At 40.2% G+C, this 27397-nt stretch overlaps 3 protein-coding genes across 8 annotated transcripts in view; 1 reads left to right on the top strand and 2 right to left on the bottom strand.

The window, feature by feature from the left end:
• LOC148354644 (guanine nucleotide-binding protein subunit beta-4) overlaps nt 1-1559 on the bottom strand; it is a 54708-nt gene extending 53149 nt beyond the window's left edge. For 3 of the 4 annotated variants that reach the window (XM_088349019.1, XM_088349018.1, XM_088349022.1), the window contains exons 1-2: nt 1442-1559; nt 1334-1410 (exon numbers count right to left, since the gene is read on the bottom strand). The gene's annotated coding sequence lies outside the window, so the exon portion shown is untranslated. Of the gene's footprint in view, nt 1-1333 lie in introns of all 4 variants that reach the window. The other variant, XM_088349020.1, reaches the window with a different exon arrangement.
• Nucleotides 1560-10420: 8861 nt separating this feature from the next.
• aldh7a1 (aldehyde dehydrogenase 7 family, member A1) lies at nt 10421-17822 on the bottom strand. Of its 2 annotated transcripts, none has more exons than XM_088349654.1 (2): nt 17717-17822; nt 10421-12279 (listed from the first exon to the last, which is right to left on the bottom strand). In XM_088349654.1, exon 2 carries the CDS (start codon nt 12272-12274, stop codon nt 10652-10654), a length of 1623 nt encoding a protein of 540 aa, XP_088205780.1. In that variant the 5' UTR covers nt 12275-12279; nt 17717-17822; the 3' UTR covers nt 10421-10651. The 2 variants fall into 2 exon arrangements, with proteins under 2 accessions (XP_088205780.1, XP_088205779.1); XM_088349653.1 differs by lacking the exon at nt 17717-17822 and adding an exon at nt 17095-17258.
• actl6a (actin like 6A) overlaps nt 17188-27397 on the top strand; it is a 32380-nt gene continuing 22170 nt past the window's right edge. Inside the window, exons 1-2 of one of the 2 annotated variants that reach the window (XM_088349656.1) lie at nt 17188-17356; nt 24351-24427. In XM_088349656.1, the coding sequence (XP_088205782.1) occupies nt 17332-17356; nt 24351-24427 (102 nt within the window). In that variant the 5' untranslated portion in view covers nt 17188-17331. Of the gene's footprint in view, nt 17357-23689; nt 24005-24350; nt 24428-27397 lie in introns of those variants that run through there. The other variant, XM_088349655.1, reaches the window with a different exon arrangement.

Raw genomic sequence — 27397 nt, 5'->3', positions numbered from 1 at the left:
CATCCATTATCTGCACCACTTATCCTCACTAGGGTCATTGGATCCCATCCCAGCCATCCTGGGCAGTGGGCAGGGGACACCCCGAACTGGTTGCCAGCCAGTCGCAGGGCACACAGAGACAGACAACTCACTCGCTCATTCACACCTAGGGACAATTTGGACCGGCCAATTAACCTGACATGCATGTTTTTTGGAATGGGGGAGGAAACCTGAGTGCCTGGAGGAAACCCACGCAAGCACGGGGAGAACATGCAAACTCCACACAGGAAGGTTTGATCTCATGACCTCAGAACTGTGAACCACTCAGCCTCCGTGCTTAAAACTGAAATTTTTTAAATTAAAATTTGACAATACAATGGGTTTTTCTTTTGCAAAAAAGGTTTAAAAAAGTACTTTTATTTGTTAAATACTTGAGGCTGTACATTTAATTTATTCTTGAATAATAAAAAAGGATTTTACTTTAAAACGAGGGATTACTTAACAGTGAAATATTGCAAGCCTTTTAATATTTGAAAATGGCTGATTATGGCTTCTTTTGGCCTACTGGAATACTTTTTTATGATATTTTAATGTCTCAAGATTTGAGTTTTTGTCATTCTAGGCAATATTAAAACAGTAAAATATTTATTTAACAATACAGTATCTCATTGTATTTTTAATGAATCTAGCATGGATGACAGTTTTATTTTCTTTTTTAAAATTGCGTTACAGATAATATATAACTTTATCACAATATTATAATTATCTGAGACAGTCCTGTACATTCACTAAGGCCAATCTGATTTCTATTTGATCCAAATTTGAGCCCTAAATTTCAAAAGTCACACTTTACCTTCATTATTCCACAAGCTACTTGTTGATAACGTGATTTTTTCAGACAATTCACTTGGAAAATATGATATTGTTTAAATAAAATTTTATTGAAAGATAATTGTATAATGATATCAACATAAATTGAGACGTTAGGAAGTTAGTGATCCGTGCATACCTAATAAAAATAAATTGAAAAATTAAAAATATATCTACGCTTGCAGTGGCACCAATGGATAAAGGGGGCCTAGATGATATATTCAACGAGAATTAAAAGAAAATATAAGACGAATTGGCCTATTCAAACACGATTTTTAATAATTATTTAACTGTTTCAGTTGCATCGTTTTCCAAAATCGATTAAAGAAAAAATACGGCGGTGTGTGCATTTGTGACGTTAACTTTAACCCCCTTTTATTTTGCTTTATGGCAAGATCAAAGTCGCAAGTAAAAGCTAGGGATAAAAGACAAATCAATATAATTTGAGAAAATAACAATAGAAAAAAGCACAGCACGTCCTTACCTGCAAAACTGCGTTTCCCCCGTTCCTTCCTTGTAATCGTGCCCGTTTTTACAGTCACACGATGATCATAATCCAAGCTGTCAATAACCAGGAAGTGTAGAAAAAAACAAGGTTAATTAAGCAAATTGAGGAAGTTTTATGCTCGCGAACTGGTGAAACTGTGGAGAGATTTAACAATTTATTTTCCTCCAAGCAAGCTAATCACCACACCCATGAAAGTGGGAACATGGCAACAGATGACGTCAGGGGGGTTGTGGGTCAAAACCTGTTTTCAGATGTTTCAAAACAAGAAAATAAATGATACATTTTGGATCATAATTTTTTTAAAATATGAATATTTTAATTGCAGGGTAGGAAATTTAAAGTAATTTATTAAAAATAAGAATAATCCATAAAAAGATGACAGTATCTCATCTCCCGCGAATGGTATAGTCCCAAAGTGAAAAGTGAAGCGAGCAGGATACAGGAAGCAAAAATATTTAATCTACAAAACTGGTTTCGAGTTTGAAAACAGATTTGTGTAAACAGATTATACATTTGAATAAAATAACAATGTGCAAATATCTGTGTTTTTTTTTAAATATTCAAATCAATTAATAACAGTTCATATAACAATATACTGTAGTATTTTGTCAATTTTTAATTTGTGCATTTTTCAAAATATTAAGTAACATTTTAATTTGTTTGTTTATCTATTTAATTATTTATTTACATTTGAATTTATTTTTTTTGTATTTTGTAATGTTGGATTAATGGATCATAACTTGCAACTGGGTGTTTTTTAATATTTAAATTTCTAGATAAAGTTTGATAAAATGATATCCTCTCTTTCTTTATACGTTTCCAGTTTGGCAAAACACTTTATAAAATTGCATTTTTTAATTTTGTAATGCGAGATCAATCAAGCGCAGCACGGTGGAGCAGTGGTTAGCGTGTGTGCGGTACAGTTCTAAGGTCTTGGGAACCTCCTGTGTGGGTTCAAATCCAGCTACCGGACTTACTGTGCGGAGTTTGTATGTTCTCCCCGTGCTTGCGTGGGTTTCCTCTGGGCACTCCGGTTTCCTCCCACATTCCAATGACATGCATTTCAGGTGGATTGACCAGTCAAAAATGTCCCTAGGTGTGAATGAGCGAGCGAGTTGTCTGTCCCCGTGTGCCCTGCGATTGGCTGGCAACCAGTTCAGGGTGTCCCCTGCCGACTGCCCAATGATTGCTGGGATGGGCTCCAGCACACCCGCGACCCTATAAAATCCTTTATAGTCAAATGTATAAAATCCTCCAGTAGACACAAAATATAATTTGAGAAAATGATTTACTGTATGTACAGAAACGTAATCAGTATCTGATAATGTACAGAAACACAGCAGACACAAGTTTACTTGGATCTTCAGAATTCAAAGACATCAAAGCTACTCTAACACAGGCTCGACTACGTAATATTGAAACGCTAAACAGATCTGAATGAAGAAAACATGAAGGTAGACACAGGATATGTTGGAATACCACTCTTTCATACTGAACAGAAACAAATGAAAGAGATGCAGGGAATATACTCCAATATGAAGAAAACAACTAGATAACGTTCAAACACCAACAAACTCTAACAGAAAAAAAACATGAACGTAAACGATACGAGAAACATTCCCACACGAGATAAGAACAACAACGATGAACAGTGCAATAGTGCAATGACATACCTTTCAACCTCAGCCAATCTCTCCCCTTATTAATAATTGCTATTCTCCTAATAAGCGATAATGAACATTACAAACACTACAAACAACCTACAGTATGTACTCACAGCAAGACAATGTTGAATAAAAACAAAAATAACTTTATTTTATCTACCAAATAAACAACACAAACAATTATTTTCACATCTTAGTTATTTCCCCACTTGCCGTAAATTAAGTGTTGTTTATTATACTTAGCAGTATATGTTCATTGTTTTTCCCCCGTTCAAGTTTTTTTATATGGCACACAATTTGAAATTATCAAAAAACCTAAAACGTCTAAGTGGACAGGTATGCAATAAAGACGAGACCATGACATATAATGTTGGAACTGAACAAGACATGATAGACTGGACAGAATATGTTGGAACACAACGCACTAATTAGATCTAGATGAACAAAACATGTAAGTAAGTAAGCTCCCTGCTAGGCAATCTTTTGTGACTCTCTGACTCTATCCTGCCCTGTTTTCTGTCTGATACCCGTTACCTCTTTTCTGGACCCGTTTATGTTTTTGCTCCTCCACCCCGGCCATCGAACTGTTTTTCTCGCAGTCACTGACTGCCTTCGCTCGACACGGAAGTGCCACTTCCGCGTTCCAGCTATCTGCTAGCCATGACCGACGATCATCGGATTGTGGATGCAAGTCCTCTTTTCTCTTCTGAATAAAACTTAGTTAACGAACGCAATTGGGTCCCGTCTCTGTTCCTGGTCTGTGACATATATATGTATACATAATATGAAAATAAAACGTCATTAGCTATATGTTTGTTGGTTAAAAAAAAGGCAAAGACACGCGTGTCAGTTGGGCTATAAATAGAATCCTGGAGCCCAGACAGGTCAGGCTGTGCAGTTGCTTTATTTTCATTTCACCTTCTTGCATATAATGTAGGACGATTTTTTGCATCAATGCAAAATCGAGGAGGTTAACAATCAATGATTTGAATTTTTTACACTTTTATGGCGTCGGATGAACTAACAGAGTGTGTAGACCGGCTTCATTTGACTTTATTCTTGATAGCAGTTTGCATGAAAGCAAATCTGAGAAAATGTATTGGAATATGCTCAGAAAGTGCCGTTTATGTGCAAGATTTTATCTATTATATATAGTACCTTCCCTAGAGCCATCACTACCCTAAAATGCACACATAACTGTGTAAAGAAATATCTTTATATTCATATTTTATTCTTTATTTCTTCTTGCAGTGTTGCTGCTAATGTTATTTTACTATTTTCTATCACACTTTCCTCTTCGACCAGTCCACAAGCATGTATGTATTGATTATCCATCCATCCATTATCTGCACCGCTTGTCCTCAGTAGGGCTGCGTAGTGTGCTAGAGCCAATGCCAGCCATCTTTGGGCAGTGAGCAGGGGACACCCTGAACTGGTTGCTAGCCGGTCGCAGGGCACACAGAGACAGACAACTCACTCGCTCATTCACACCTAGGGACATTTTGTATCAGGCAATTAACCTGACATGCATGTTTTTGGGAATGTCGGGGAAACCCACACAGGCATGGGGAGAACAGGCAAACTCCACATGAGTGGGCTGCAGTGGCTGGACCCTGAACCTCCGCACTGTGGCGCTGCGCGCTGACCACCCAACCGGCCCACATATATATTATAAATAAATATTGTGTGTCTACCCGAGAAAAGGGGGAAGCAGTTTAGATATGACCAACATCTTTCCCCGGCAGTCAGGTAGGTTAGCCTAGACGTGAAAAATGCCCAAAAAGCACTTTTGGTTTGGTCGACTCACCATTTCTTTAAAATTTGTTTCACTCTTTTAGGCCAGGACAAGATTCAATATCAACACCATCTTCTACAGGCGGCAATAGCTCAGGAGGTATCTTGGGATCAAGAGGTCGTAGGTTCGACTCCCGGCTCCTCCGTGTTGTATGTCTTGGGCAAGACACTGAATCCCTAACGCCCCCATTAAGCAGGTAGGCGCCTTGCATGGCTGACTCCCTATTGGTGTGTGAGTGTGAATCATATATATATATATATATATATATATATACATGTATTAACTTAAATAATAAGCAAACATGCATGAATTATCATATAAATGCGCTTATTTATAGGGCGAAACATTTTATTGCTTTATATAACATGCTGACATAATTTTCTGTCATCTTGCTGCTACGGGGATCCGGAAAATAAAACAAAAAACTTAGTGAAAGGCCCGGTTTGGTCACTTAGACGCTCCGTAGTTAGTATACTTCCTGGTGCTCTTAGCACTCGTTTTTGGTGGCACTACACAATACAGTGACATCTAGTCATCAAAGGACTGCCACTTCTAATCCTGCTGTAAAAAATGTACAGTACGTTGTAATCAGTGATTGTGAGTTTTATTCTATTTTAGTTACTGTTAAAAAAAATGATGCATAGATCAGTAAAATGATTTTACAGAAATACACGTGCTTGTATGAATAACGAGACACAGTAATGGAATAAACCAATGAGTTTTGTCGACAATTTCCATTTTCAATTTCTTATTATCCTACCAATGAGCATGATTTCCATTTCCAATGTAATAAAAGCAATTAAAAAGGTATAGCAACAACAGGACCTTAACAGGCTTTATCAGGACCGTCTTATCCACCAGACATCGCCCAGGGAGGCTGGCCGTTGCCAAGGCAACTCTCACAAATGGCTACTTACGTCAAGAAGGTAGGACACATATCAGGGAGAGCCGGGGCTTGTATACATAATGGATTGTTGAGGGATGCTTTCTTCAAGAGCTGCAAATGACTTAAAAGTCAATTTGCTCCTTTATGGGTTAAATTAAAGTTGACAATTTAAACGCAGTGGTCAAGAACCTTTTCTGCACCATGCACCGAAAATGGTCGAAAATACAACCACAAATCCACTGGCGCACTTAAGCGGTCAAGCACCTCAAATGTATGGCCCATGGGCCGGGCCTGGTCCAATTTAATTGAGCCTGCCATAGATTTGTGAATATGACAAAAAAAGAAGCAAGATTAATAGTCATTTCTATCAACAGTTGTTATTTTGATCAAATAAATGCAAATCAAAAGCTCCTTTTGGCCGCTAGATGGCAGTAAAGGATATACTCTCAGCTTTAGTTGGCCGAACCTTGTAGTTTGATGTGGTGTATTTTAATCTTATTGCCCTTGCACTGTTAACACTTTCATCTTGTATTTCTTTATTTATTTCAAACCAGTACGACAATTAGGGCTAAAAATGCATTTTTGTTCATAACTCTCACTTGAATTTGTATTGCTTGGTGAGTTGGTTGAGGTGTAAAACTGCATTTATTGAATAGTTACAATAAACTAGTTAACAATTTCAAACCCAAACATGAAAAATCAATTTTCCTCCATTGATTGTGAATAATTGGAAAAGATCCCTTGCCATCCATGATTTTAATGAGTAGGGTAGGCAACTAAAGAAGGCTTAACGATAAGGTATACTACTGAAGAACTATGGAAAGCCCAAAAATGTAAGTCAATTTTCTTTTACTGATCCGTCATGCCTGGCAAACCAAAGTCTGGATCCGGCCCTGAGCCAAACTTAGTTTGACATCTCTATCGTAGGTATTCTATAGAGCCACAGTGGAAAGCATATTAGCATCACGGTGTGGCAAAAGTCAACAGGTAAAACAATTACAAAGAGTCATCAACGAAACCCAGAAAATCATGGGCTGCTCCGTACCCAGTCAAGAGGATAATGCCAGGCAAAAGACATCATGGTGTGGTATAATAGGGGCATGGCTGGAGATAGGAAAACCTTAAAAAGTCATCAAAATAGCCCAGAAAATCATGGGCCGCTGTCTGCCCAGTGTAGAGGATATTGCCGGGAAAAACTGCCGGCATACGAGATCATACTTAGGAGCGGAGCAGCAGGTGGGAGAACCTTACAGATACTCATCAACAAAGCACGTCCGCTGCACAATTCTGAGGTCATGGGATCAAATCCAGCTACCAGCCTTCCTGTGTAGAGTTTGCATGTTCTCCCCGTGCTTGCATGGGTTTCCTATGGGCATTCCGGTTTCCTCCCACATTCCAAAAAGCATGCATATCATGTTAATTGGCCGGTCTAAATTGTCCCTAGGTGTGAATGAGCGAGTGAATTGTCCGTCAACCAGTTCAGGATGTCCCCTGCCCACTGCCCGAAGTCAGCTGGGATGGGTTCCACCACCCCTGCAACTCTACTGAGGATAAGCAGTGCAGGTAATGGATGGATGGATGGAAAACTATTGTTTGGGTAAAAAAATAAACAGAACTAAAAAAAATCTGAATAAAACAGGTCATAAAACAATCATCTGGATTAAAAAACAAACTATTAACTCCAGAATTAAATTAAACAGGAAATAAAACAATAATTTGGATTAAAAAAAAAACCTCCACAACTGAATTAAAAACAAATAAAATCTTAAATCAGACCCCATTGCTAAAAAACAACAACATACATCCACAGCTGAATAAACAGGAAATACAATTATAATTTAAATCAAAAATATGTAACTGTATTGACAGGACATAAAACTACAATTCTAAATACAAATCAGATCAACAGTTAGTCCATACTTTAACAAGAAATAAAACTACAAATCGAATTAAAATTCATATCTAGTATTAATTCAAACAAAAAAATCATAGTTCCAAAAAAATAAGTCCAGAACTGATTATCAGGAAATTAAACTATAATTTGAATTTAAAGATAAAAACCTGAACTTTTAAACAGGCTACAAAGCTACCATTCAGATTGACAAAGATCCAGAACTGAATTAACTGGAAATAAAACGATTTTACCTATTGCAGGAAGAACAGCAAGTGTTTCCTCTTGTAGGTTTGTGACATCACTAGAAAAAGTGCAGAGCTTTCGCTTCCTCCGTTGTTTTAAGGTGTGGAGGCTTATAATAAACTGTCACACCAGAGACAGAGCCGGAATATGAGGCTGCCGAGTGGGAGAGGGAGCATAAAACTGGGCCAGTGGTGGGAAAATCACAAGTCGGGCCAAGCTTTTTAATCTGGCTCACTGGCCAAGAAGTTTAAAATAAAAAACAAAGACACAAAACAACAACAAACCAAGACATTCACATTTCTAGTACCGGTTTTGTCAAACACGCCACTGCCCATCAATGCCGAGGTCCGGCTCATCTCTGTGGAGCGTGATGACAACAGTAACCAGGGGCGAGTTCAGGAGAGTGATCAGACATGTAGTCTCTTGATAATCGCTTGCCGCGCACTGCTGAACGTTTTGTAATCGCTCACTGTGATTGCCTTACTGATCCAAAATGGCCGACGACAGTACAATGGATTTCGTTCTACAGCTTGCTTTGAGCGAGTTGGCTGATATGAGCGACAGTTCGCATATTGACACAGTTAAGGTTATCCTAAACGCAGTGGAAGGGTCATACCTGTCTTGCATTGTTCACAAACATTACCAGGCAATGTAAGACGATATATTACATCGCCAACAGCACTCGTCAGGGTGAGATCCTCCATCTTCTGCACTGTCGACGCCATGTTGGAAATCAAAGTAAGCGGTCTTTCTCCCGTGATTACTCGGGCACGCGAGCGCTCAATAATCACTGGCCGTTCACAAGCTAGCGATAGCTCGCGATAGCAATCACTCACTCTCCTGAACACGCCTCAGATGATGATGGTGCTGAGTCGGAGTCAGATCAGGAAGCTTATTTTGTAACTGGGGACCATGGAAACCAGTTTAATGTAGGGGAACAAACCTCTACCCCAAAAAACATCCTTGGAGAGGGATGAGCACCGCCAGGCTGTACTTGCCTAAGACACCCCACAGGAAATAGTGGCCTGTGAACACGATTTTTGATTTGATCACTTTTACAGAATTTGTGCAACTTTTACTTTTAATAAAGAAATATAAAACTAGCTGTATTTCGAAAGTTAATTAAAAAAAATTGATGTTTTTTTTAGTGGGAGGTTTTTTTCTTGCATCAATGTTTAACAACAAAAAAAAGATGAGGGGTGTGGTGGGGGGTATATTAAGTCCGAAAATATAGAGACTCCATGAATCAATTTGTCAGAATTTTTTTATTTTACTTTTTTCTCATCTCATCTCATCTCATCAGCCGTACCGCTTATCCTCATTAGGGTCGCGGCATCTCATCTCATTAGCCGTACCGCTTATCCTCATTAGGGTCGCGGGGGGGCTGGAGCCCATCCCAGCCATCTCCGGGCAGTGGGCAGGGGACACCCTGAACTGGTTGCCAGCCAATCGCAGGGCACACAGGGACAGAAAACTCATTCGCTCATTCATACCTAGGGACAATTTAGACTGGCCAATTCACCTGAAATGCATGTTCTTGGAATGTGGGAGGAAACCGGAGTGCCCGGAGGAAACCCACGCAAGCACGGGGAGAACATACAAACTCCGCACAGGAAGTCTGGAGCTGGATTTGAACCCACGACAGGTTCCCATGACATGAACTGTGCCGCACAAGCGCTAACCACTGCGCTGCCGTGCTGCTTTTACTTTTTTCCATTTATAATTATTTTTTTTATCTTATGTTTCAACAAAAAAAAAAAGAGAAAAAAAGAAAATTGGTTATATTTATTTTTAAATAATTTTGCGTATCGCGCCCAAAAGTTATTTTTTAGAAAAGATTCAAAATTTCATTGGGCTTTAAAATTTCTACAAAATTTTCATTCAAATATCAAGTCAAGTCACATTTATTTATATAGCCCTTAATCACAAAAATGTCTCAAAGGACTGCACAGGATTACAATCATACATCTTCCTTTCATTTGGCGTCCAAATCTCATTTTTTATGTATGTATGTGGTGTGTAATATATATTGTGTGTGTGTGTGTATTTCAATATTTAAACATATTTGTAATTAATTTTAATATGTTAAATATTTTTTTCCTTGTTAAATGACTTATTCAAAATAAAACTATTTATTTGGAAAGTTTTTTTTCCTTTCATTTATTGTTCGAAAAAAAATAAAGTCAGGGAAAAGAAACTAAATTTTGATTTCTCTGAATGTATTTGTATATAAATCATAATCTTGATAAAACTTAATTGGTAGAAAATGATGAATTCAATTTTTTTGTAGGGTTAAAAATGTCTACAACATTTTCTTCCATAATAATTTGTTTGATGTCTAAATCTTTTTCATGTATGTATAAATACATAGATTATCAAATATGTATATTTGTTCTAAGAATTTTAATATTTTATACACTCCCCCTTTTTAAAAATGTTATGAGATTTAACATTTTTAAAGGTTTTTCTTCAGTTATTGTTCAACAAACACTACAATTTAATGTCCGGAAAAAATAAAATATTGATTCTGTCAATATAGATTTTTTTTTTAACTGTCATTTTTAAATAAAAATAATCAGCCTTTAATAAGCAGCAAATTGATTTTATTGCTTGAGAAAAGAGCAACCGATCCAGTCTTGTAACAAAACTTTATCTCCAAGAAAATTATGAATTTAATCTTTTTCTAGGTTACAAAATTTGACCTTCTCAATCATCCATCTACGGGACATTATTTTACCCCCGGAAAATGTCGAAGTAAAAATTTTTTTTACTTCATAATAAAAAGCCCCAAAGAAACTAGCAACCCGAACTGTCACTCAAACTTGATTCCCTGAGCCAGAGGGAGATCTTTGCTGTAGTTGATGGTGCAGGTAGAGCGCCTCATGTACTGCTTCCAGGAATCACTTCCTGACTCCCGTCCTCCTCCAGTGTGTTTCTCGCCACCGAAAGCTCCACCGATCTCGGCGCCACTCGTGGGAATATTGACGTTGACGATGCCACAGTCGGAACCTTTTGGCCCGAGCCATCGGAAGATACGACCAAGATCTTTGGTGAAGATGCTGCTGGACAAGCCCTGCTTGACTTCGTTGTTCCAGGCGAAGGCCTCGTCCTCGGTTCGGAACTTGAGAACATAAAGGATGGGGACGAAGGTCTCGGTGTGGACAATTGGGGCGTTGTGGGCCAACCCGGTGATAATTGTGGGTTCTACATAGTTCCCGGGACGGCCCATGACGTTTCCTCCACAGACGATGGTTCCGCCTTGTTGTTTGGCTTTCTCAATAGCGGATAGGTATTGCTCGACTGCTTGTGTGGTGTGCAGAGGTCCGTATAATGTGTTGGGGTCCCAAGGATCTCCAATGCGGACTTGTTTGTATGCTTTAGCGATCCTTTCAATTACAGTGTCATGGACGCTTTCATGCAGCATTAACCTTCTGGTGGTGGTGCACCGTTGTCCAGCCGTTCCAACAGAGGCGAAGACAGCAGAAGGGACAACCAAGTTGAGATCAGCATCCTCGAAAACAATGATAGCGTTGTTTCCGCCCAACTCCAGCAGCTTCCGTCCAAAACGTTCCTGCACCATCATACCCACCATCTTTCCCACATGGGTACTTCCGGTGAAGGATAATAAATCCACACGTTCGTCTTTAGCCATAGCAGTGCCCACGTCGGCGCCCCCGCAAGTCAATGAGCAGATCGCACCGGGCACGTTGTTGTTCTCCAGCACCTCCGCTACGATTTTTGCAACAGCCACGCTCGTAAGAGGTGTAGTTGGAGCTCCTTTCCACAGGCAGACATTACCGCAGGTGAGGGCGAGGGCGTTGTTCCAGCCGTAGACAGCAACGGGAAAGTTAAAGGCGGTGATGATGCCAACCAGACCGACCGGGTTCCACTGCTCGATGAGTGCGTGACCGGGTCTTTCCGAAGGCAGGACAGGTCCGCCAATCATTCTGGATAGACCGACGGCGTAATCGCACACGTCGATATATTCTTGAACTTCTCCCACGCCTTCCACGTAGATCTTTCCCATTTCGAGAGACACCAAACTCCCGAGGACTTTGATTTTCTTTCTAAGGCCGTCTCCAATCTGTCGGACAATTTCTCCTCGTTTGGGAGCGGGTATGTCAGCCCACATCTTCCAAGCTTCTCTTGCTTTCTGGACCGTTTCTTCGTACTCTGCCATGGTGGCTTGGGTTACCCTGGCAATGGGTTGATTGTTGGCAGGGCAGTAGGAAGTGATGATCTCGCCGCTGCCGCCCCAGCTCCCATTGTAAACGCCGCAGTTGTCCTCAGAAAGACCAAGCTCCTTCAGCCAAGCATATTTTGGCTGGCTGATGAGAAGAGCCGACATGGCTGCTGACTGATGGACAGACGGCGATTTGAGTTTTAAGAAGAGCCTGCTGTGTCGGGCAATGCTGAAGTTGAGGCAACGATGCATGAGTGCTGCAGACAAACAAGAAATATGTCACTGCTGCTTACAAATTGTAACAGACTTGGAACAAGTTAATTTTTAATTTCAATGTGATTGCTTCCACGTTTTTCTGTATAAAATTTGGCCATGATTTCCTACAGCACGGATGTCAACGTCAAATACACTGAGGGCCCAAAAAATGGCTACAAGCCAAAAAGGTCAGACTGATGAAATTTAAAAAAACAATGTTGAAAACGATGCATCCAGTCTAGTGAAGTTAAATGAATCTAGAGAAAACCCAAAAATTAAATTCCAATATCATCGGATAATAAATTAATGTTTCGTTATAGCTCGGTCAGTAATGCTTAATTTTCAAGCGGCACAAAACAAATTTCTCAGCTATAAAAATCTTCATGACATGAACATCGAATAAAAGAAGCCGCTATTACTGGATTCAGACACCATCAGTAGCGGTTAGTTTCTATTTTAGCAAAAGTGGGGTAATTTTATATATATTTCTGTTATCTGCACCGCTTTTTCTCAATAGGGTCGCGGGGGTGCTGGAGCGCATCCCAGCTATCTTCGGGCGGTGGGCAGGGGACACCCTGAACAGCCAGCCAATCACAGGGCACACAGACGGACAACTAACTCGCTCATTCACACCTAGGGACAATTTGGATTGGCCAATTAAGCTGACATGCATGTTTTTTGGAATGTGGGAGGAAAGCGGAGTGCCTGGAGGAAACCTACGCTAGCACGGGGAGAATATGCAAACTCCACACAGGAAGGTTCGATCATGACGTCAGAACAGTGTCGCACATGCGCTAACCACATTTATAAGAAAAAAAAATAGAAACCTAATATTATTGATTAAACTGAAATTATATATATATATATATATATATATATATATATATGTATGTATATATATATATTTTTTTTAAATATAAATTGTATTGAAAGACAATGAAGTGCGGGAAGCATGGCGGCGCAGTGGTTAGCACGTGTGTGGCACAGTTCTGAGGTAATGGGATCGAACCTTCCTGTGTGGAATTTGCTTGTTCTCCCCATGCTTGCGTGGGTTTCCGCCGGGCAGTCCGGTTACCTCCCACATTTCAAAAACATGCATGTCAGGTTAATTGGCGGGTCCAAATTTCCATAAGTGTGAATGAGCGAGTGAGTTGTCTGCCTCTGTGAGCCCTGAGACTGAGACCAGTCCAGGGTATCCCCTGCCTACTGCCCAGGATGGCTGGGATGGGTTCAACCACCACAGAGACCCCACTGAGGATAAGTGGTGCAGATAATGGAATACAGTGGGACCTCGGTTATCGCGGTGAATGGGGACCAAAACCACCCGCGATATGTGAAAATCCGCGGCGCACCTTCAAAAAATAAATAAATATATATATATATATATATATTTTTTTTTTTTTTTTCTTTTCAAATTATTTTTTAGACCCGGTTAATGGGGAACAAAACCACCCGCAAAAAGTGAAAATCTGCGAGGTAAGTTTAATGTAGGGAAAAAAAAAAAAAAAAAAAATCTCATCTCATTATCTGCACCACTTATCCTTATTAGGGTCGCGGGGGGGGGGGGGGATGGTGGCTGGAGCCCATCCCAGCCATCTCCGGGGAGTGGGCAGGGGACACCCTGAACTGGTTTCCAGCCAATTGCAGCTGCAAATCACATTAGTTCTCGCAGCTAGCTGCATTCTTCATCGACGCACGAGCCGAGTGATCCACCGCCAAGAGTCGTACAGCTGGGCGATTTTACGTCCGCCCGGGACAATCGGAGACAAATTCACGACAGGGTTTATACTTGCGCCGCACCGCGGGTGCCATTTGGTCGCTCCCGCGAGCGAGCCCCTAACCCGTGGCGCGGGGACGTTCGCCACCTTTCGCCTGCTGCGCGCGGACGGCCTCCTGTTGTCGCGCCGCGCTTCTGAGGTTGTCGGACGAGCAGGCTCCCCCCAGTTACGGGGGTAGCCTGATCATGCCCCCAGCCTTTTCTCGCGTCGCGCCGTGTGATGCCGCGTCTGCCAAACTCGCTCCGTCGCGCGGCCCGGGAGTGACCCTCACTATCATTAGTAGATTCGTAGTTTTTATTTTGTTGCAGTCGTGAACTCACAAACGGTGAGGACTTCATCTCGAGGTAAGTTTAGCTCTTGGGGGCTTTTATGAATATGCCATGCTACTATGTGGATTTTCACTATATGGGGGAGGTTCTGTTCCCCGTTAACCTCGATAATCGTCTATACCAGGGGTGAGCAACCTTTTTGGTGTGGAGTGCCACTTTCAAATTTCCTTGTAACTCAGTGTGCCACACCAAAATTAATGACTCACACATATATTTTTAATATCCAACATAGCTGTAATTTTACACCAGTCCAAATATACAACATGGATATACATTGAAATCGTATAATTGACCAATTTATCTTTCACTATTCTTGTTCATTAATAAACTAAAAAAATGAATGTATGCAACATGTGGAAAGGCCTGTAGACATCCATGACTTCAACTTTTTACCACAACACTCAACCATTCTTCATCAACAATGAACTACAATAAAAAAAAAAAAGTGATATGGACAGCTACCATCCCATTCATTAATGAAATCGTATAGCAGAAAATATCAAAACTTGAAATACACTCACGCACAGACACTTCTTTAATATATTCGCCATCAGTAAATGTTTTTCTGTGCTTTGCTACGCAGTGAGCAATAAGATAGCTTGTCCTTTTAGCAGTGACAACAGTTATCAGGGTCTGTGTTTGTTTGCCGTACCTGGACACAGCGTGTTTTAATGTCTGCGCCTTGTCAGACTCATCCTTTTTCATGTTTCGTCTCGTAATGACGTTTAACACTTGATGTGCGGGGTACAACGCTCTCAAAAGACACTGCACAAACAGCACGGTCATTTTTTTTTGCACAAAGCCCCAGTCATCTGGCTGGAAAAGACAATTTTTTTTCGCTGGAGGAGCAGTCATGATTCATTTGTTTGTTGCGCGCCGGTGTTTTTGTGGCAGTGTTAATCTCCTTCTCTCCTCGGAACCACTCACAGACGGAGCAGAGGAGGAGGGGTGCTACCGTAAAGCCTATAGACAACACGACGCGCAACTGAAAATGACTTACCGTACTTTCCGCACTATAGGGCGCACGGATGCGGTGTCCGTACGATGTCACACAAATGCATTGTTCCAAATATCATTGGGAAGGTTAAAGTCTTGGGATTCAAAAAATGCCAAACCATTCCTTAGTTTCTATTTTCTTTTTCGCTCGCAACTTTACTGTGCATATGACAATAAACACTTGGAAATGAGTTTAATTTTAAAAAAGACCCATCACAGAAACATCGATATCACTCTGAAACAAGATACTGGGAAAATATATAGCTGGAGTAGCTCACCGAAGTCGTTGTGTTCAATAATAATGTGCAACCATGGTCCTCTTATATCCGTGAGTGTAGTAAATCCAGGAGAGTAAAATATTTACAAACACAGTACAGAATAGTAAAATACTGTTTTCTTTATGCCGTCAACCAAACATGCTATTCACATTCATCTTTTTCAGCCAATTGCAGGCTTTGTTTTGCCGCTTCAGCCTATGCTAGCCTGCAAATGATAAAAAGGATCCGCTCTCTTTTCCTCCAAATAACTTTTGCCAATAGTGATCGATTCAACTGATGATTGACACATCTTTTTCGGCCAATTGCAGGCTTTGTTTTGCCCCTTTAGCCTATCCGAGCCTGTAAATGATAAAAAGGATCCGCCCCCCTTTAGCTCTGTATAACTTTAGCCAATAGTGATCGATTCAAATGATAATTGACACATTGATCAGCCAATGAAACGCTGGTATATAAATCCCAGCATACACCGCGGACTACTTCGCGTTCGGAGGAAAATCTAGTCGGCGGCTGCTTTACATTAGTTGCAAGACTTTGCGACTTAAAATTGATACACATATAAGGCGCACTGTATAATACGGCACATGGTCAGCTTTTGAAAAAAATTAAGACTTTTAGGTGCGCCTTATAGTGCGGAAAATACGGTACTTTCAGTTAAAAATGCGCATTAAAAAATATTGTTTTGCCATGTGCTTGCGTGCCACTGGTTAACCCTTTGCGTGCCATTCCTGGCACGCATGTCATAGGTTGCCGACCCCTGGTCTATACACAAGAGTCATATTTCTATTTGCTTCCAACTCTTTCAGTTGCTAAATTTCAGATTAAATGTAATGTAAAAGTAAACGATTTTGCAAGTCTATTTGCATAACAGATCAAGTTAAAAGTTCCAGTAATTTTGAGAAAGTTAAAGGATAATGACATTTAATACTAACATTTGAATTGGAAATTTGTTTCACTCTCGTATTTAAGTCTATATATTTTGTTGTAAAATGAATATGTATTACAGATTTATTTATTCACTTATCAAATCTTAATGATTTTTTCTAGATCCTGTTTGTGCATCAATAGAATGCTTAAATAGGTTTCCTGATGCAAAAGTCGACGTGGCCCAACCTACAGATTTTTACTAAAGCACTTGATAACTCGTCTAAAATATGAATTCTAAATTAACGAGACAAAATGTGTAGTCCAACACGCATTAGTTGGCACAGGTTTCAAAATATAAAGGCAGTATATCGTTCTGGCGTAGTGACGCATATCCATTTTCTACAAGTGTCATGGTCGCCCAAATCGCCCGGATTCATTTCCCGTTCGACCGTGGCTCAAGGTCTACAATTTTAACCTAACTGACAACCACCACTTTGCATCTATAAAAAAACGTTTTTCTTTTCCAATGCATCACATTTAAACAGAAATCGCCTAGCAGATTGTCCACTTACTTCGATGTAAGGTTAGCAGGGCCAAGTCCACTGTCGAGCATGGAACCGATTTTCGTCTCTTGGTTTTTACGTAGTCACGCTGCCGCTCTCTGATTGGACAAGCACGATGACGTCGAGTAGCGCCAGTTTAGCTGCCGCAGTAAGCTAACTGCTGCAGCTTCTTTGTTGTCATTAGACGTACGGTAGTTGTGTGCCATAAAAACTCACATCATCGCACAAAACGCTCCCGTTTTTAAGATGAGTGGTGGAGTTTACGGGGGCGGTAAGTTATATTTAACAATCGAATAATGCTATCGCTCGCCCATGTTGATTATCTTCGTTGTCGTTAGCTAGCAGCGTTAGCCACGCTATCGGTTAGCTTCCAGGTATGAATTAATATTACATATTATTGCATTCGTTCAAAACGTGATTAAAATAATGGCATCATGCAAATTTTTCTAGCAATTGTAAATGGTTTTGAAATGTGGTGTTTAGGGGCATAGAACGAATTAATCAATGAAATGAATGAAAGTGGACAGACGAACACTTTGTCGCACCGTTTGTAGTCAATCAGAATTATTAGTTTAAATTATTTTTAAACTACTTTTAAATAGTCACATTCGTTTTAAAAGCTATAGCTCACCTTGCTTTGCTTGGAAAGTCGTGAGTAACGTTTTGGAAAAAAAAATATATATAATATCGGTATCAGTTAAAATAATAGTCCAATCATCTGCACCGCTTATACCCAGTACGGTCGCTTAGTGTTCAAGTCAAGTGACGTTTGTTTATATAGCCCTTAATCACAAAAATGTCTCAAAGGACTGCACAGGATTAGAATAACACCATTGCCTGATCTTAAACCAACATGCAGTCAAGCCCATGCGAGCCATGCCATGTCTTCGGGCAGTGGTTAGGGGACAGCCTCAATAGGTTGCTAGCAAGTCGCAGTGCACACAGGCACAGACAACTCACTCGCTCATTCACACTTATGGACAATTTAGACAGGTGTTGTGCCCAAATCCGACTCCTGTGCAGATTCCTCCCCCCTCGCGTGAACGCGCATTCTGCTGCGCTTCCAACAAAAGCGATCGTATTCTATATAAAACGCTTATTAAAACAATAAAGCGAGCTAATTATAACAATTGGGAGATCCTAGTCTATATAACGCGTTTATTTAAACAATAAAGCGCGATCGTATTCTACAAATTGCGTTTGTTAACGCGGATGCAAAAGTCACCAATGTCAATGTACGCTTCCGACAAAAGCGATCGTATTCTATATAATACGCTTTTAAAAAAAATAAAGTGAGCTAATTATAACAATTGGGAGATCCTAGTCTATATAACGCGTTTATTTAAACAATAAAGTGCGATCGTATTCTACAAAATGCGTTTGTTAACGCGGATGCAAAAGTCACCAATGTCAATGTACGCTATGATTTCCGCAATCACAACTAATTGTACACAAATAATATTTATTTGATTTACTATAATATCCGTATGTAATGTCTTTTTTATTGTGAATGAAACCCTGGTTGCATTGGATCCCGCGGTGTAAACAAATTGTTGTTGTTTTTTTTTCATTTAAAATCGGACTTCCCTGCCTATACTGTTTGCAAAATAAGACACGCTTTAAACCTTATTATGCTCTTTGGTTTTGGGATCCAACTACAGAGGAATACCTCCACTATGCGATGTGTTACTGAATAGGTGTTCGACCAATCTAGTTCGTTTTTATTACTACTATTAATAATAATAATAGTAGTATTATGAGAAACGTCTGAAAGTTTTCAAATTCACTGTGCTGACATATTGATGCCACAGAAGGTTACTCTACAAGTTACAAGTCTGTATCTCCAACAGAGTCTGTTTTAGCAGGGGGGGGAGGATTTGGGCAGGCAAAATCCCCCCCCCCCTGCTAACTCCTGAATAAAAACTCCAAATGACCCCAAATTCACTGTGCTGACTTATTAATGTCACAGAAGGTTACTCTAGAAGTTACAAGTCTGTATCTCTAACAGAGTCTGTTTTAGCAGGGGGGGGAGGATTTGGGCAGGCATTTTGCCTGTCGTTGTGTTTTTGTTCTCATCAATTCCAGCTGCTGATAATGGCCCAATTGCCTCCATTTGCAACAAGGCCATGATTGGAGCTGGGCCCTTTTAAAACAAGATTTATAGAGGAATGTGGAAAAGGGCTGTGAAAATTACGGTTTGAGACACTTCTGTTTTGCTACAATTTTCATCAACATTCTGTGCTCTTCCAAGCAACCGTTTTGGCCAAGCCCTATTGTTAGTTTGCCTTTTTTTTGTGCATCAAATTTAAAAGTAACCAAGTGCCATAGTTTTGATGTGCGTGGTTTTATTATGAGGACATAACAAGCAATATAGAAAGTACAAAAAATTAAGCATTTAAAAATGGGTAAATCTAGTTTTAATGCTGTTTGCATTCAATAGACAATTTATTGACTATAAAGTTGTTATATTGTACTTGGAATCTTTGAACCAATCCTTGTAATTTTTTTAAAAACTTCAAAAAAAAATTGTGTTGGCAGGTCAGATTTGACCTGTTATTCAAATCAGCCTGAAATTACTTTCAAATTAGTTACCTTTCAACATGTTTTCACCTCAGAGTTAACTTAAGATGTATTCATATCTATTGAAATATTTCACAAATGAAAATATGGTTGGCGCAATAGGTAGGGCGTGGGTCGTGATGAGAATAATATCACAGGTACAACACTTAACTGGGCCAGGACTACGTTTCGCGGATGAATATATGTCACGCATCACCCCTGTGCGTAAAAGGTGTACTGTATTATAATATTCTTTTGTATGGCATATAATACAAAATCACTATTTTTATCACTTCACTTTTGGAAATGTTATCAGTGGATTTTAAGACATCTTATTATAAAACGAGTGGTACATAGAAAAACAAAATAGTTTACGCACATTACTTTAATTGGTAAGGGGGTAGTTTTTATTCAGGAGTTAGCAGGGGGGGAGGATTTGGGCAGGCATTTCATTTTGCCTGCCCAAATCCCCCCCCCCCCTGCTAAAACAGACTCTGTTGGAGATACAGACTTGTAACTTGTAGAGTAACCTTCTGTGGCATTAATAAGTCAGCACAGTGAATTTGGGGTCATTTGGAGTTTTTATTCAGGAGTTAGCAGGGGGGGAGGATTTTGCCTGCCCAAATCCTCCCCCCCCTGCTAAAACAGACTCTGTTGGAGATACAGACTTGTAACTTGTAGAGTAACCTTCTGTGGCATCAATATGTCAGCACAGTGAATTTGAAAACTTTCAGACGTTTCTCATAATACTACTATTATTATTATTAATAGTAGTAATAAAAACGAACTAGATTGGTCGAACACCTATTCAGTAACACATCGCATAGTGGAGGTATTCCTCTGTAGTTGGATCCCAAATCCAAAGAGCATAATAAGGTTTAAAGCGTGTCTTATTTTGCAAACAGTATAGGCAGGGAAGTCCGATTTTAAATGAAAAAAAACCAACAACAATTTGTTTACACCGCGGGATCCAATGCAACCAGGGTTTCATTCACAATAAAAAAGACATTATATACGGATATTATAGTAAATCAAATAAATATTATTTGTGTACAATTAGTTGTGATTGCGGAAATCATAGCGTACATTGACATTGGTGACTTTTGCATCCGCGTTAACAAACGCATTTTGTAGAATACGATCGCACTTTATTGTTTAAATAAACGCGTTATATAGACTAGGATCTCCCAATTGTTATAATTAGCTCACTTTATTTTTTTAAAAAGCGTATTATATAGAATACGATCGCTTTTGTCGGAAGCGTACATTGACATTGGTGACTTTTGCATCCGCGTTAACAAACGCAATTTGTAGAATACGATCGCGCTTTATTGTTTAAATAAACGCGTTATATAGACTAGGATCTCCCAATTGTTATAATTAGCTCGCTTTATTGTTTTAATAAGCGTTTTATATAGAATACGATCGCTTTTGTTGGAAGCGCAGCAGAATGCGCGTTCACGCGAGGGGGGGAGGAATCTGCACAGGAGTCGGATTTGGGCACAACACCGGCCAATTAACATGACATGCATGTTTTCGTAATGTGTGTGGAAACCGGAGGAAACCCGCATGGAGAGATCATGCAAGCTCCACGGGGGAGGGTGGGGGTGTGGGTCCTCAAAACCTCTTAGCTGGACTCAAACCTCGAATCTCTGCACTGTGGGGCTTCGCGCTAACCACTCAGCTGCCGTGCCGCGCCGCCTGAAATAATATTTATAAATATATATATGTGCATATACAGGGACGAAAGCATGACCAACTTGCTTAACTTGTTTGGGCTGGCCATGGTAATTTTTTTGTGTTTTTTGCTACTTTTTCTTTGTTTTGTGAGTGCGTTTGTCTTGCTGTCGGTCACCAATCTCAAGGGATATGACCAGGGTAGATATCTCATCCCATTAGCCGTACCGCTTATCCTCATTAGGGTCGCGGGGGGGCTGGAGCCCATCCCAGCCATCTCCGGGCAGTGGGCAGGGGACACCCTGAACTGGTTGCCAGCCAATCAAGGGCACACAGGGACAGACAACTCATTCGCTCATTCACACCTAGGGGCAATCCGGACCAGCCAATTCACCTGAAATGCATGTTTTTGGAACGTGGGAGGAAACCGGAGTGCCCGGAGGAAACCCACGCAAGCACGGGGAGAACATACAAACTCCGCACAGGAAGTCTGGAGCTGGATTTGAACCCTCGACAGGTTCCCATGACATGCACTGTGCCGCACATGCGCTAACCACTGCTCCGCCGTGCTGCCCCCAGGGTAGATATGTAGTTAAAAAGAAAACGTGTGTGTGTATATATATATATATATATATATATATATATATCTTACCTGCATGGGCCGTGGTCGTCGGGACACCAATGAGGACACAACCCTGGACAGCCTTATCCACTGTTGACAGTCTCTGACCTGTTTTGGGGTTTTTGGCAAAGTTGGCACAATTCCATTCCTTAATGTTGTCGGCCCAGTTCTTTTTTAGTCTTCCTCTCCTCCTGCACACTCCTAAAATTAGTTTTTAATCTTGTTTTTGTATTTTAAGTCTCTAGAACATGTTTATAATTATCTTTAATGTCGTCAATTACAACGTACTGTACACCGAAATTAGACGTGGAAGTCCACGATAAATACAAGTATTTATAATAATTATAATAATACACTGATAAGACTTTAAAAGAATTAAAAGGAAAAAAATAATCTCTTAATCAAAGTTCAATACGTTGGAATTAACGTTAATAACTATTTTTTTTATATAGGTAACTACATAAATGCTATTTTTGTTTTTGAAGCATTGTTTTAAGTCATTTTAAAATTCTAGTTCTAGTGTTATGATGTTTGTGCTTCTAATTTTTTAAACTTTATGAATAAAATCCTGAATTAACGGTGCTTCACATTAAAGTGTAAGTCAAAATGATCAGAAACCACAGAATAATCATTAAAACAAAACACATAGTAGAAAAGAAAGACTAAATCTCATACTTATTTACATCTTCTCCAATTACAAGAGCAAACCAATAAAAAATATATGTTTTTAAAACTTACACTAAAACCAAATGTGTGAATTTCCCTGCAGGGATGAATAAAGTATCTATTTCTTTTCTGACTTTATTCAAACAAAGCTTTGCTTCCCTCATACTTTTTTCTCAAAACATATCTTCTATATCACTGGGCAGTGATAGGGCAGCACGGCGGCGCAGTGGTTAGCGCGGGTGCGGCACAGTTCTAAGGTCTTGGGAACCTCCTGTGTGGGTTCAAATCCAGCTACCGGACTTACTGTGCGGAGTTTGTATGTTCTCCCCGTGTTTGCTTGGGTTTCCTCCGGGCACTCCGGTTTCCTGCCACGTTCCAAAGACATGCATTTCAGGTGGATTGGCCGGTCCAAATTGTCCCTAGGTGTGAATGAACGAGCGAGTTGTCTGTCCCTGTGTGTCCTGCGATTGGCTGGCAACCAGTTCAGGGTGTCCCCTGCCCACTCCCCGATGATTGCTGGGATGGGCTCCAGCACCCCCGCGACCCTACTTCTCTTCCATACAGTTACATCTTAAAACAAACTGATACCTCTCGAATTGCTTCATTCATACTTATCACTTTTACCCTTATACAACGGCACCACACATTCACTACACCAATCAACAGGAACCACACCACTTAAAAAGCATACATTCAACGAGCATACTAACCAGTCAATCATAGCTGTGCCACCTTTCTTAAAGCATTCAGAAGTACAAGCATCCAACCCAGACGCCTTCCCCCTTTCATTTCTTTTAGTGCCTCTTGCACCAACCTCAAAGTTCACTCTAATTTTTTGACACCATTAATCATTCCCTTTCCTTTTTGCTGCTTCCTTTTTACCAACCTTTTCTTCACTTTATACCTTTCATTTGACTCACCACTCTTATCTTGCAGCCACTCCTCAAAGGCACGTCTCTTCTCTGTCACAGCCTCTGAGACCTCATCATTCCACCATTCACTTCGTTTCCTCATACCTCGGACGACTTTTCTCATTCCACACACTTCTTTCGCACTCCTCAAGACTTCCTCTTTAAACGACTTCCATTCCGCTTCCACACTCTCCACTTCTCTTCTAATCTGTTGACACTCTTCCCCTATCCTCTCTTTAAACCATCTCCCTTTTTCTGCCTTATTTAACTGACATTTTCACCTCTTCTGTCACACTCTTCTTATAACTAGCCCTCCACGATCCATCAACTCTGTTTTCCTTCCACATAAAAATGATCAGACATACCACTCATTTCACCTCTGTAAACATACACATCCAACAATCTACTAAACATTCCTTTCCTAACCACTACATAATCCATCAGTGCTCTGTCCACCATTTCACCACCATCCACTCTGACAAAGGTATACTTATTCACGTGCCTCTTTTTAAACAATGTATTTGCAGCCACCAACTCATTTTCCACACATAACTCAATTTCTTCCCATTCTCATTTCTTCCTTGTACTCCATATTTAACCGTTCCATCACCCACTCTAGCATTCAGGTCACATAGTATTACCACTTTTACCTACATTTTAAATCTCTTAATTGACTGAATTTGCCAATGTACAATCCTCTGTAATGTGACTTGGTAATTATCTCTCCTGCTCTTTTATGTGATATGCTTTTCCCATATTTCCTAACAGTACGTTATGTGTGCAGCATGTGTATTTTTATATATGATAATTCTATATTGTATCTTCTGCAGACGAGGTGGGCGCTTTAGTGTTCGACATCGGTTCGTACACTGTGAGAGCCGGCTATGCAGGAGAAGACTGTCCCAAGGTGAGAGAACTTGAATAACACGATTTAATGTGTTCTATCCACCACCCTTCATTGTCTCCCAAGGGTATGTTGATGATGTCAAGAAATGTGGTCTGTCACTCAGGAGGTAGACTGCAAAAATCCAGTTCAGACCTTTCTGCACAACTTGCTCTTTATATGAGAGTTTAATAATTTTCTTTCTTTCACACGGTTAACGGATACCTTAAATGCATGGGTCGTCTGTGCACCAATAAGGACGCAACTCTGGACAGCCTTATCCACTGTTGACGGTCCATTTCCTGGTCTTGGGTCATCGCAAAGTTTGCACCAGTCCATTCCTTAATGTTGTCGGCCTAGTTATTTTTCGGTCCTCCTCTCCTCCTGTCCCCTTGGAATTAACGGTAGTACGGGTTCTGATGGGGTGTTGTAGATTCCTGGAGACTTTCCGTTCTTCAGTGAATTAATTGCTGCCCCGACCGAGGTAGACGTCACTTTCCCCTTGGCCGGAATTCTTAAGGACCTCGATGTGTCCCTGTGACGGTGGTTGTAGAGTTCGGAGTGGTATTCTGTCCATCTATTCATGATCCTTTTTTCTCCTGCCAGCTTATTTCCTGCCTTATTCTGAATGTTGCTGACTTATCTGTTTTATTTGTGTAAGGTATTTTATGATCTGGAAGGCTTTCTTTGAATTGTTCTTGTTGAGGCACTCTTCTAACTTCAATGCATTTTTCCTTTTGCTTCTTTCAAGCTATTTCTACTTTTCTTGTTGGCTGCTTTATACTTCGTTGCTCATCCAGGGCTGTTTTCGTCTTTAGTTTTCAGCTCGTGTCGCGATGTTGGAGAAATTTGTTTGTGACCCGCGGCTTTATCTTCTTCTGGTGTTTTCTTGCTAATTATTTTGCTGCTTCAGTCATCATCCCTAATGCCCCCAATAAGCAGGTAGGCACCTTGCATGGCTGACTCCCTATTGGTGTGTGAGTGTGTGTGTGAATGGGTAAGTGTGAAGCACAATGTAAAGCGCTTTGGGAGGTATTGACTTGAAAAGCGCTATATAAATGCAGGCCATTTGCCATCTCTGAGAACTTGATGGTCAGGGTTTTGAAATCTTCGTCTAAGGCGGGCAAAGGAGCAAACTTCCGAATGATAATAATAATAATAATAATAATTTCCTTGTATTGTCATTCTGTGTAACAATGTACACAGAACGAAATGTCGATTGCACCTGACCCGTTGTAGCGAGCCGATGCAGCCGCAGCCAACAGAGGGCGCCGCCGACCACTTTTTAAGTCTTAGGAATGACTCGGCCGGGGCGCGAACCCGAACCTCCCAGTCTCAAAGCGGGCGCCTTACCATCTAGGCTACTGAGCTGGTACATGATAAAGGCCTAGAAGCAATCGACATCCTGTGGCTCTTTTAGTCGCTCAGGGTCAAACTTGATCTGTGGGTTTTGTTACTTCTTGATCTTCTGGAGGCGAGCGTGGAAGCTCATCATGATCAGGTCGTGATGGCTTCCAACATCGGCTCCTGGGTGTGTGTGCTTGCACTTTTAATTTCACTTTTGAAACGTTGTGGAATCATGATCTAGTCAACCTGACTACAGTGGATTCCTTCCAGATGGTTCCATGTCCATTTTCTCGAGTTCTTTTGGTTGCCAATAGTATTTTCCAGAGCCAAGTTGTTGTAACGAGCTAGTTCAAAAAGCCGTTTTCCTCTTTCATTGGTTTGTAGGTTACCGCTTGTTCCACATGTTCTCTTCCAGTCTCTGTGAGCATTCACACCAATTTGGGCGTTCCAGTCGCCTTGCAAGATTATATCTTTCTTTGGCGCTTTGTCTATGATGTAGTGAACCTGTGTCTAAAAGTGCTCAAGTTTCTTTGTCACTGTGTTCAAAGGTTGGTGCATAGACCTGGAATGTGATGTTGAACTGCGATGCACTAAGGCGTATTGTGATGACTCTCCATTTCGTAGATGAGTTCTTTCAACTTTCCTTGTTTGGTTCAAGTTGAGGATGTTCCATGTGGCAGTTGTAAGGATGTTCCTACCTTGCAATCTAGGTGTATTCCTACCTACACTTCTAACTTTACCTGGTAGTTAGCGGAAGGCATGGTCCTTTTTAACCCGGGTGACAACTGAGCCAGTATTAAGATTGAGTGGTTGTTGTCCATCATGTAGTGTGTCTTGGGCAAGTAATTTTTTTTTGGGGGGTTGGGGTTTGCTCCCCAACATAAAACATTTCTTTCTTTATAAATTATATGTTGACGCATTTTATTAAATTAATACTTTTAGTGTTCATTTTACCTCTGAAAAGTGATGAGTCCAGGGGACTCGCATGCTCAAGAATCCATGGGTCCCAACAGAGATCTACGGGTCCTCAAAATTTTGTGTTATCGAGGTTGAAATTGTAAATCGGCGACAATAATATAATATAAATCTATATATTCATTTAGTTTTAATCATCACAGTTTACTTCAAGATTTTTCAGTTCACAACATTTCACATTATACAAAATAATATTGCTGAAATAATTATATGAATCTATATTCTTTTGTTTATTTTCTTTTGTCGAATCGTTTGCTTCAACACACGTGTTTTCCTTGTCTCCGCGATCCTCCGAAGAATTTCTCCACCATTTTTTTGTGCCAGAATTATTGCCGTTGTTATCACTTTCTGCATTATGTTTCGACTTATTACTGACACTGAAAAAAATACCAATTTTGTGTTGATTTTCACCCAATACTGTTTTTTTCGGAGGCATACTCTTACCTGTCAACCTCCAGGGCTCCATGCTCTTACAAACTGTCGTATTTTCCCTTACAAAATACAAAAAAATCTTACACCATATTTTTTTTTCAAACGTGTTTATTTATGTAGTTTAATATGTTATATTGTGCATGTGTTTCCTTATATCATATATATTGTTAATGAACATTTTGTTGTGAGACACTGAGTTGCTCGACATGAATGAGGTTTATTGTAAAAAAAAAAGTTAAA

The sequence above is a fragment of the Urocampus carinirostris genome, chromosome 12 (assembly GCF_059441175.1).
Source record: "Urocampus carinirostris isolate Australia breed hairy pipefish chromosome 12, RoL_Ucar_1.0, whole genome shotgun sequence".
Lineage (NCBI taxonomy): Eukaryota > Metazoa > Chordata > Actinopteri > Syngnathiformes > Syngnathidae > Urocampus > Urocampus carinirostris.
Note: the sequence above shows the minus strand (reverse complement) of the source record. Positions and strands in the feature narration are given on the sequence as shown.

What these genes read in the sequence shown, in the direction of transcription:
- aldh7a1 (XM_088349654.1), bottom strand. Translation starts at nt 12,274, where the DNA reads ATGCATCGTTGCCTCAACTTCAGCATTGCCCGACACAGCAGGCTCTTC.